The sequence below is a fragment of the Rousettus aegyptiacus genome, unplaced genomic scaffold (genome assembly GCF_014176215.1).
Source record: "Rousettus aegyptiacus isolate mRouAeg1 unplaced genomic scaffold, mRouAeg1.p scaffold_m13_p_12, whole genome shotgun sequence".
NCBI lineage: Eukaryota > Metazoa > Chordata > Mammalia > Chiroptera > Pteropodidae > Rousettus > Rousettus aegyptiacus.
Genome location: NW_023416287.1, coordinates 42,610,762 through 42,622,257, shown reverse-complemented (window position 1 = coordinate 42,622,257; position 11,496 = coordinate 42,610,762). Strand labels below are relative to the sequence as shown.

Below are 11,496 nucleotides of genomic sequence, written 5' to 3'. Positions count from 1 at the left end.
GCCGTGAGGAACACACAGTGTCAGTGAAATCTATGCAGTCATGAATGGGGTTCTTGGGTATGAGTCTGGCAACAGATTGGCTGGGTTGATGACAGTAGCTTTGGATTTCAGCCATATGTTTGGGGTCATCCAGTGCCTCCCTGTTGCTGAACACCTTCTGGGCTATCTCAACAAGTTAGGACAGGTTCATCCCTGCAAAACCTTCTAATTTTTGCAATTTATGCCAGATATCAGGGGCTGCCTGAGTAGCAAAGGCTAATTGCCCACTGGTTCTCAGGGGCCTCAGGATCAGTGGGGGTGTATACCCAGTATGTCTCATTCAAGAAACGCTCCAGGGGATTCCTGAGGTCCCTCCCTATATAACTTCAGTTACCTTAGAAAGGTTAGTTAGTTGGCTGACGAGCAGCCATCCTAATTCCCCCAATTAGAATCTGGTGGTACCGATCTAATGCTGTTCTCCCCGCCTGAGAATTGTGTCCCCAGTCTGGAAGGGTGGATGGAAATTCCTCCTCAATCTGTTCCCCTGCTTCCTCAACTCTCCTTCCTCTCACAGTTATCTTTTGTGTTTCAGTCCGAATGCGTCCCCGTTCTTCTAAGGTCAAGGGAGTAATTAAAAGCTGTTGGCAATCGTCTCAGGTGGGACAGTGAGTCTGAAAGACACTTTCTATGAGTCCCATTAATGCCTAGGGTTTCTCAGAGAAAAGTGGATTCTGTGCCTCCCGGTTGTACAGGTCACTAGTTGAGAAAGGCACATAAACCATAAAGGGCCTGTCAGTGTGCTGCCCCTGGGGTGGTGCTTCTCGCAAGGGGAGGATGGCTGGGGTGGTGGTATCAGCTGGTGCCTGCCTGGAGGGGGAGCAGGAGGCCCATAGGGGTTATCTGCCCACATCCGAGGAGGGGAGGCGGTGCTATCTGGCCTCTGTTGTCCTGGATTATAGGGTGGGGGAAAGTCACTGTCCTCCAGTGTAGATTGGAGGACTGAGACTGGGCTGTCTTGGAGATTCAGTTGCCGTATGTTTCGGGGTGCCCACAACTAAGATTTGCACCCCTACAGAAAGGGCACACTGGCAGAGGCAAGGAGGGGGTCTCTGAACAAAGTTTAATCATTGGTTGATTTAGGAAAACTGATCAGGATGTTCTGGGTCTCCTGTGACAATCTTTCAAACATTCCTAATTAAACCCTTGTCAAAAGAACCCTCGGGAGGCCAGTTTACATCAAAAGACAGCCACTTAACTTCATACAATGTTCTCAGTCTGCCTGGAGAAAACTTTATGCCATTGTCAGCTCCCTCCACAAACCCTTCTTTGAAATGTCGCAGGAGACACCCCAAGGGTGTCTTCTGTGAACTAGGGCTTCCTCCCCATCGCTTGTGCAGAAAACACAAAACAGACACTCAGACAAGACCAATTACTGGGGTGTAGGTGGACCCAGAGAAGTCTGCCACCTACAACTTAGACAAGACCAAAGACAATAGACAGAACCCAATAACGGCACAGGAGGCAGCATCCTGTGGTCTGGCCACGTCTGGGAGATGTGACTGTGTCCAGTCTCTCCACAGACCCCCAATCACCGGTCAATAGAACCAGGAAGGTACCTTTTATCCAGACGCCGAGGCCTCAGAGATTCCAGATCCCATAGGGACCAGGAACAAAGAGCATGTCCTGAAAATTGCGTCCTTGACGATTGCATTAACCCCGTCACAGCATTCAAGGGCCCTGGAACGTCTCAGGTTGGCCACCTCTTTGAATCTGTTAACAGGGACAGCAACCACTTCGAAGGCTAGTCAGGTCTTAGATCTCAGGGAGGGGCCCTGAGAACTCCAAATGTTGGGAACTCCAAATGTTGTAGCTGCAAGCCCCCGACAGACACACAGATCACCAGAACTCAGTCAGTTATAGGAAACACACTCTTTACTCAGCTAGCTGCATTTGCCAGGGGTACGCAGACCCCAAATTAAGCAGCCCTGAAATGCAACGGTACATGGTTTTTAAGCCCTAAACCTTAGCATTCTCCATTCTGTCTGAACACAAAAGTCTATTTTTCTTCTTTTTACTGTCAACCCATAGGTTGGTTGTGCCAGTGGGGGTCCAGAAGCAGAAAGCTTATTGTTAGAGCATTATGTTCCTATGGGTGACAGCCTATGTTCCCATTGGCGATAGCCAAGCAGTAATTTTCCAGCCAGCACAACCTCAGTCTGTCATAAAAATCCAAGGGAGTGAGGGTACAGGCTCCTTCTCTTGATGGAGCGTAGCTCCCGTGCACTTAATACAAAGGGATGCAGTGTTGGTGGCCATCTTTGGGACCTCCTGCCACAGTTATAAGCTTTATTTACAATTTTGTAGATTCTATTAAAAATATGGATTCAGGCCAAGCGGTGAGTTAATATTGAATGGGGGACTGGAGGGTACTCTGTGCTGCTCCCTTGTCAGCCCGTGTGCTGCTTTTCAGTAAGTCTATTGATTAGTTTGCTTTCAGTCTCCTTATTTTTCCTACTAGGGGTTAATGGGAGGGAGTTGATAGCACTAGATAATTTTTAAATTAAGTAAAAAATGCAGATCAAGCGCTTGGCACAGGTCAGGACACATGTTTAATGCTAGCTATTATCATTGGTTCCCTGCCTCAAAAATCCTCTCTTTTCTGGCAGGAAGCAGGCATTCAAAAACGGCCTGGGGCTGACTGACAGCTGAAGCTCCTTGGAATGGAATGGTAAGGACTTTGCCTCTGCAGACTTCACAGTCAAGAAGGTGGAATCTTTCCCAAACTTAAATAACTCAACCACTTGTTGTGGTGTGTTCAAATCTAAGACCCACGGAGCCAACTGAGATGAATTATGAGCCTTTATTAGCCGGCTGGCGATTGACTCTCCACCATGTGGGGTCAGAGAAAATCAGCCCCGAGCTTCCAGAGGAGGCAGCTTATAAAGCCTAAAACCACATCCTGGTGGGCCTTTGAACAAGCAAGCAAGCAGATTACAAAAGCAGAAGTTGGCTGTTAGCATCTTTGTGGCACAAAGACATCTGTTTCTGGGGAACTTCTAAATCTTAGATTAAACAGGGTCTTGTAGGCAGTTTCCTTATCTACATCCTGGCGGCTATCAGCTACTTCCCAGTAGCTGGCTTACTGGAAAATTTTCCACTCTTAACACACTCAGTTTCAAAAATATGCCCCCCCCACCCCCCGCCGTGTTTACCTTCTTTATTATGTGTTTACTTTCTGGGTATTGAAATATTTAAGAATCCGGTTGAGAAAATTTTCTATAATTCCCCTTCGATCCTTTTTGGCTTGACAACAAGACCACTACCTCCACCAGTGAACTTCAGACATGATCTCGTTTATTCTTTTCCTCAGCAGGGGGGAGATATTACTCTCGTTTTATAGAAAAGGAAAATGAGGCACAGAGAGGCTTGGGAAGTTGCCCAAGGTCGCAGAGCTAGAAATGACCACTGAGGCTGGAGAAACTGGAGAAAACTGGTGGTTCCATGGTTTCAAATCAGCTGAGGTTAGTGGAACGTTTGCTTTTGTTACACTTTGCCCTGGCAGGAGGGGACTCCCGCCGCGGCTGAGGCTGGCAGCTGGGTTATAAGAGCATTGGACCCCAGACCACAGTCCCAGGTGCCCCACATCCTCCTAGCTGTGGTCCCTTGATCAGCGCATTTAGCCCACCGGGACTACTTGTGTATGTGTACGAGAGAGTACAGGCCAGCCTAGAGGATAAGGGCATACAATTGAATTAATACCTTGACTTCAGTCTGAGATTCCGAACCGACCTAACTTTGGTACTGAGACCCACCTGTGTGCTCGCAGCATCAATTGCTTCTGTTCTGCGCAGGCTCCTTTCCTCCGACCAGAACGCTCCAGGTGCCCGGCCGCGTCCGCGTTCCCGACGCACGTGTCTGCTATTCGCTGCGCCGCTCAGCTGTCGGAACTTGAAGATAAACAACCTGAAACCAAGCGGCCCGGCGCCCAGCGTCGGGGAGGGAGGGCAAACGGTGGGAGTGCCCCGCCGCTCTTCTAGGGTCGGGACCCCGCTCCGCCCCGCTCGCGGGAGCCCCGCCCCAGGCCGCTCCGCTCCTCCCGCGCGACTCCCTTCCCTACGGCGGGGGAAGAGGGAGGGACGTGGACTCGGCGCGTTCTGGAAGGCGGCTGCAGCGGGAAGGGGCCTGGGGAGTGCTGGTGGCGGGAAGGCGGAGACGCAGCGGGGCCCGTGGGGAGCGCAGGGGCCTCCCGCTCGCCGCCAGGCTTGGGGCACAGAGGCCGTGAGGCGTGGGGCGAGATGGCGGCTCGCAGCCTGGGCTGCGGTGTCTGGCGGCTCCTGGGCAGCTTGCCAGGGCACGCGGGAGCGCGGGGGTGGCCGCCGCGCGGGGTCAGCGCGCTCCGCAGGGCGGCCTCCGGGCCCTCGGGCAGCGTCCCCGCCGCCGGCGTGCAGCCCGCCTCGTACCCCACGTTGAGAGTGCAGGCGGCCCAGCAGCCAGCCGCCTTCTGGGGACCGCTGGCGCAGGAGACGCTGCTGTGGGACACCCCCTACCACACCGTTTGGGACTGCGACTTCAGCAGCGGCAAGATCGGCTGGTTCTTGGGAGGCCAGCTAAACGTATCTGGTGAGTGGGCTGTGGGGACCCGGGGCGCCCCAACTCACACCTCCAGGGGGAGACTCACAGAACTCGGTCGGCGCAGCAGCCCTGGGCGGATCGCAGCCACGTGGGCCACGTCAACACCCGCCCCAGAGGCTCCAACCTTCCCTCCCGCTGCAACCCCGCGCCCAGCCCCACCTTGCCCACTCCAGCCTTTGCTCGCGGCGACCCGGCCCGGCCTGAGCTGGAGTCATCAGCTTCTGGCCTTGCCCCAGGGGCTCCTCCAATGGCGGGCTCGCAAGTTTAACCACGGGGCTTCACCGCCCCGCGGAGCACAAGCCTGCGCGGAGCAGCGGGGGACACCGGGGCCAGGTTGGGGTGGAGTGTGCGGGACGCCCGGGAGTCGGGACTTCCCCGCGCCTATCTCCTAGGCCCGAGGAAGAACCGAAAAGCATCTGACTGTTGTCAACACCAGCCTGGGAAGAAATAGTGCCTATGTAACAAACAGAGCTGTGGCGGGTGGCCAGGGGGGAAAACGCTCCAGACCAGCAGCGGGAATCACTTATCTCGTTGCTCTAGGGCAGGAAGGAATGGCGGGGCTTCTCAGCTCTCAGTTTCAGTTGCCTCTCCCCTGCCCCGCCTCAAAGACCCAGGGCTTGCTTTAGACATAGTTCTCACTGAGGTCCCAGAAACCAGCTCCACCAGTGTCAATATTGCTGTTTTGTTAAGATTTGAGATTGAGCTGGTGGGGAGACTACCCTGTGCCTCCAGGCAGCAAGGAGAGAAGGTCCAGGAACTGGAGGCAGTGGCCAGCCAGGCAGGGTAGGCTGCGTGTGGGGACCCTGGGGAGGAGGAGACTTGCAGCCAGGTGGGTGCTTAGAGGGATTGCGCTGTCAGGAAGGATGGCGCACCCTGTTAGGTGGAGTCTGGGCAGTGTTTCAGGGAAGGACCTGCAGATCTTCATGGCGGAGTTGGGCCCTGGCCAAGACCTGAACTTTGAGATTGGCGTCTTACACAACTCCACCATTTACTCTTCTGAACCTGTCTCATTTGTAAACTGGAGGTAATAAATTCCTCCTGCTAGACTAATTGTGAGGACAGTGTCCGAGGTGTGGAACAGGCCCAGCACTTATTAGTGATAAATAAGTAGTAGTGATTTTATTTTATTATGTTTAGAAATAGCCATACAATTATAGATAGTATCTTGTAGTTATTTTTCAAAGAAACTTAAGGGAACTTTGAACCAGATTCTGCCCCCCCCCCCCCATATTGTATACTACTTTGCTGGCTTAATCAAAATTACTTACTAGGTAAGTGTTTTCTCTAAAAATGAGTCAGCAGCAAGTGTCCTTAAACAAATGGGGAAAAAAACCAAACCCTTAGGTTTGTAGAGTTGGTGGCAGTGCCCTTGAAGAGAAGAGAGCAACTCACAGAAGAGAGAGCAGAAAATGTGCAGCTACTGTGGAAGCTCACTGGGACTTGGGAGGTCTGAGGCCGTCATGAATGATCACGGTTGCGAGCACACCTGCAGTCTCTCACTTTTAGATAAGTCACTGGAGGTGGACCTCACTGGGCAGGCAGCAAGGGCCTCTTCATCCTCACTTGGTCAGGGTCAGCATGTGGTCAGCTAGCAGAAGTGCCTTTTTCCTTCACTTATTTTGCCAGAAATTGTGCTTCAGAAACTGCCTTGTGGGAAAACAGCTTTTCAGCAGCATTCTCACCTCTAATGTGTATGCCCACCCTCTCATCTGTCAGAAATATCTCTGCCCTTTGTCAGTTTCTGCAAACCATAGAGATGATGATATGAAAAAGTCCAGACCAGGTCATAGCTGCCCTGGGAGACCCCTAGAAAGTTGTGGAATGGTGAGCGTGTTTTGGCCTGATCTGTCTGTGTGACAGTGTGATGATGGCTTGTCCCAAAAAGGCGTCAACTTTTGAAACTCCGATTACCCCTTTAGGAAGATCTATACTAGTACTTCTTGAATTGTGGTCCCTAGGAACTTTTAAAAAGTGCAAGTTCTCAGACCCTATCCTAGACCCCCCGGAATCAGAAACCCTAAGGTGGGCCTCTGCCATCTATGTTTACAAGCCCTCCAGTGCTTCTGATGCTCATGTAAGGTTGACTACCATTGACCTATATGCTAGGGCAGACGAAGGCACTTCTAAATGAGCAAGCAGACTTGGAATTAATGGAGATGACTTTAGTAAAGAAACAGAAATGATAGGTGGTATAGTACAGCTTAGTCGTTCTGGGTGTACCTTGAGAATCCCACCTGTGTCTGAATCCTTGCTTTCTCTTTATTGTTCTTTGCAAGAGTTTCCTTGTCTGTTCAATAAGGAAAATGTTCTAGTTATTGTTGCATATCTTACCGGCCCCGAACACTGTATTACTCTCATAGTTCTGTGGGTCAGGACTTTGGACAGGGCCCCATGGAAATGGCTTTCTTCCACTCCCCATTATCTAAGTCTGGGACTGTTGTCATCTGCTTGCTTCTCACTCTCAAGTCTGGGGCCTGAGCTAGGATGACTCAAGCTAGACTCAGCTAGAACTGTGGCCCAAAGCACCTACACAGAGCTGCTCACAGCTTGGTGACTGGGTGGAGGGAACATCATTGACCAGAGGTCACAGACACCACTTCAGAAAGCTATTAGGCTCCTTCTGACCAGCAGTGGTTGGCCTGGGGACACCTAGGACTGTCATAAGCATTAAATGAGAAAACCTCTCTACACAGTTTTTAGCATGTAACTTGTACCTAATCACTCCAATTATTAGCTTTTGTTCTTTCTTATTGAATCCTTTAGGGATGGGGTAGGGGACTTTGAGCCTAGCCTTTGGCAGTGCTGCTGAGAATACAATGTTTCCTCTAAACAGGACCAGGTGGGCTTGTGTCTGATCAGCCTGGGACAGGTGGGAAACAGGTCAGGAGGGTATGCAGGTGGCCAACACAGCTCTCAAAGTCCATTCTGGAGCTCTGGGATAGTAGCCGGGTCTTTAGGTGGGTCTTGATGTCAGAGGGCCCACTGGGCTGGGGAGGAAGAGTCACCACCTCATTTAGTGACTTGCTTCTATTACCTTTAAATAAAACTGCTTTGCAGAAGGTTCTTTGGAAAGCCAAGATCTAAAAAAGAATTTTTCCAATCTTTGAACTATGACTCTGTCCTTTGTAGGGCTCAATGGATATTTTGCTCTGTGGCATATTAACTTAAGATGTCAGGAAGTTGCAAATGTGGAACTGGAGGGATATTATTACATGTGTTACTTTCAAAAAACACAACTAAACTCTATTTTCTAAACACCAAATTCTGAATCTGATTTTTAAAAAGTGTGTATTTTTACTTTCAAGCAAGGGTTAGAGAAACTGTTTTTAACCAAGCATTAAACATAGAAGTTTCTGGATGCTTTTTGGAACATTAGTTGCAGCAATGGGAACCATTTTGCTGTACCTTTCTCCTCTTTACGACATGCCTGCAATAATTTAGAAGGCAGACACACTGACAATCACAAGATGCTGCATTCATGTGCTTCACTTATCTCTCAGTGATTGAAGTATCTTTAACTTGTCTAAGGTCTTTCAAGGAATTCTAAATGAAAATATAACCCCAGGTCTTAGGAAGAAGGTTCTGTAGAAGAGACTGAACTCTCCCCAGTTGTCAGAGGCATGACTGACTTTAAAGAGCAGATGCTTCTGGAAAGTTGGCAAATATAATTTTTGTGACTGATGTAATATTTTAAAATATGCCAGAGAGATTTTCTATTTAAAGAAAACCCATTGTGAATCATTTTTTGACTATCAACTCCCCCTTTTTTTTTTTTTTTTTTAATTAAAATTAGATTTCTGTATGAAGGTTTACTTAAAGTTGGGGAGAGGGAGGGATGTAAACCATGGACAGGAGTTCTTGAAAATTCCTATGTAAGTGTATGCCATCTTTATAACAAATAATAACCCTCTTGTAGTCTTTTTTTTTAAAAAACAAAGCCCCAAACCTGTGAACCACCAGTAGGCATTTGTTTTACTATTTGCAGAGCTGTGTTTCTATGGTAGACCTGTACTGATGTTAACATGATGGCGCCTCTTCTCATCTCGTCGTGACACCAGTGTGAAGTGGCTGGTGGTCTTATTGTACAGATGTGGAAATAAAGGTTCCAATTCATGTAAGTGATGAACAGTGCAGAAAATGCCCCAAATGAGTGAAGTAGAATTTGCCCACAAATCAGTAAATGGGCAAATCCACACTGGGGTAACTTGCTCAATGCTTTTACAGTGTTAAGAGTAGAATTATGATGTCATCCCCCATGCCACCCCCATGATAAGTGAATCTTAGGGACCTTGTGACCCAGATGGAGGAGGGTTTAGCAGAGCCATCATTGTGTCTCAGAATGGGAGCCACTGGGCAGAATAAGTAAGCAGTTAAATGGTGTAGGCCACTGAGTGATGGAGAGGAAGAGATCATTATGTGCTAGGAAATTTGGAAAAAGCTTGAATTACGAGGTAGAAGCCTTAAATTTCACTAGGGCCTTACGCAGCTCTTCTTGGAAATGCACGTAAATGGAATTTTCTTATCCACTGCCCATTTCTTTGGGTGGAGACATTTTTTTTCTAAACATGAAGAAGTAAAAATTCCTTTCATCTTCGCTCTCTCTCTTCTTTTTCTCCTTGCAACTGAAGTAATAGCAGGAGCCACACATAGACTTGGTGTTTTAGGGCCACTGTCACTCAGACCCTGCACTTTGCTTTTTCTGGGAGCCTGTGTCATCTGAGTGTCAACCATGAGAGTTTACGCTGTGTTTTCCTTGGAAACACTGCCATACCATCTGAGTCTGTGACAGAAAACTCTCCAATGGCTTCTAATTTCTGCTGTCACACCCAGAGTCAGGAACCATTACCCCCACTACAGATTAGGAAATTGAGGTTTAGATTAAATAACAAGTGGGTCATCTTTGATTAGTGAGTGGCTCGACAGGGGCCAGACTTTGGAGAGTGGGTTTGGCCTGTGACTGCAGGCTGCCTTCTAGCAAGGGAGGTGCCACCTGTTCTACAGAGGTAGCAGGTGTCTTTGATCACTCCTGTCTCTATGGTGAAAAGCAAGTCCCCTGGAATCTGGAATATACATACAAGTAGAATGTGTGTAGATGTATGCATGCATGCTTGTGAGTGTGTGGTCCTGGGCCGGCAGCAACAGCATCACTGGAATCTGTTAGAGGTGAAATGCTCAGGCCCACCCAGACCTGTGCTTAATCAGACTTGGGATAATGATGGTGCTCACGATCTCTTTGCTAAGAAGCCCTCTGGAGTTCTGGGGGATTTGGAAGTGCTGATTTAGACCAATAAGAGATCTTTTTGAGGAAGAAAGCCATGAAGACAGGAAGAGTTCTGTTCTCTCCCTTGGGGATGGGGCCAACCTGGTGCCATTTACTCTATTGTTGCCCTCCAGTTCTAGGACTTGAATGGTCTGTCCACCAGAGCTGTGGTGCTTCTCTGCTCTGTGCTCTGGATTAGGCTGCTTGTATACAAACATCTGGGAAGGACATCTGGTTTCCTTCCACAGAGGGATAGCAGGGGCACACATCTCGGGTGAGAGGGGTCATAAGGTCCAAGGGACGTGAAGTGCTCACTGAGAGGGTGGGCACCAAGGGAAGAAAGCAGTGAAGAGAGTGGGATGCAAAGGTCCTGAGGCAAGAAGGTGCTCAACAGCCTTGGCACTGCCAGTGGGGAGAGGCAGATCACTGAAGCCTTGATGGCCTCTTGTCTAGCACCTCTTGTATGCAAGGAAGGCACCTAGGGGATATTGCACTCAGGATTCAGTGCTGAACTGCCTGAATTCCTACTGTTCGTCAGCCCTGGGCTGGTATTGCTGGCCACCCAGCTGCACCCTGGATGCTATCCATCCCATGGACCTCTGCTCTCCTGCTTGGAGTGAACCAGGCATAGAGTGCCCTTTTGGTCTCTGAGGCACTGAGGGTTTAGGTTCGAAGTTGGGCAGTCATTCTCAGGGTGGGAAGCATGTGCCGGCACCCTGGCTACTGTGGGAGTAGGCAATGTGGGTAGATGAGCCCCAGCTGAGGTGTTACTTGTGCTTTGAGGCCTTTCCTACTGCTTCCTAGCTCAGCCTTGGGCAGGTCACTGGACTACCTGGATTACCTGGAGTCTGTTTCCTAAGCTATACCTAATCCAACCACTTTCCAGGGTGACTCAGAAGGTCCAACTCAGGGTGAGAGAAGGTGTGTTGGAGTAGGCTTCTAGGATGAGAGTGTGCACACCTATCACCTTGGGTCTTCTCAGGGTAAGTTTAGGGTGGGACTAAAGGTTTACATCTGTTTTCCATTGCTGCCTGGAGCAGCCTGGGCCAGTGACCACTCATGTGTATGTGGAAGCAATACCCTCTTCCTGGGTGCATGGCTGTTACCCACTCTGTTTCTCTTTCAACCCGTTCTGCAGTATCTACCTTCAGTTTCAAGGGGCTAGGCACTTCAAGCCTTGTTGTGACCTGCCCAGGGTCACTGCCTCCTGTTCCACTGATCAAGTCCTCTAGGGCCAGGCAGTAGAAAGGGTACAGAGCCCAGGGGAGAATGTGGCTTCATCTGCTCGATTGTTCAAGAGAAGTCAGAAATCCCTGGTTTTAGTGTGAAAACCTGATTTCTCAACTTTGGACCAGATTGAGTTAGTCTGTCTGTCTGTCTGCCCCCCTCCCGGCCCCACTCCTCGGGTTTACTGTGTAAATCCAGGTTCTTTCACCAACCCCTTTTCAGTTTCTCTTCTTGCTTTTCCTCTCCTGTTTTTTGAGCATTTCTTTTATTTTTACAATAATTTAAAGAACTTTTCTGTGTCAGTAGTATTAGTAACTTTTTCCATGACATTTATCTTTATTAAAATTTTTGATGTATAATTTATGTACCTATTAGGAGCCACAAAATTGAAATGAAAT

General features: G+C 49.2%; 1 protein-coding gene and 1 long non-coding RNA gene across 3 annotated transcripts in view; one reads left to right on the top strand and one right to left on the bottom strand.

Moving 5' to 3' along the window:
* Positions 1-3,017: 3,017 nt before the first annotated feature.
* Positions 3,018-3,995, bottom strand: LOC118610015. Its single transcript, XR_004953656.1, has 2 exons — positions 3,792-3,995; positions 3,018-3,705 (listed from the first exon to the last, which is right to left on the bottom strand). It is a non-coding gene; the product is annotated as an uncharacterized LOC118610015 (long non-coding RNA).
* Positions 3,996-4,095: 100 nt separating this feature from the next.
* ACSS1 (acyl-CoA synthetase short chain family member 1) overlaps positions 4,096-11,496 on the top strand; it is a 64,564-nt gene continuing 57,163 nt past the window's right edge. The window contains exon 1 of one of the 2 annotated variants that reach the window (XM_036229765.1): positions 4,096-4,599. In XM_036229765.1, coding sequence (XP_036085658.1) covers positions 4,275-4,599 — 325 coding nt within the window. In that variant the 5' untranslated portion in view covers positions 4,096-4,274. The remainder of the gene's footprint in view (positions 4,600-11,496) is intronic. The other variant, XM_016124545.2, reaches the window with a different exon arrangement.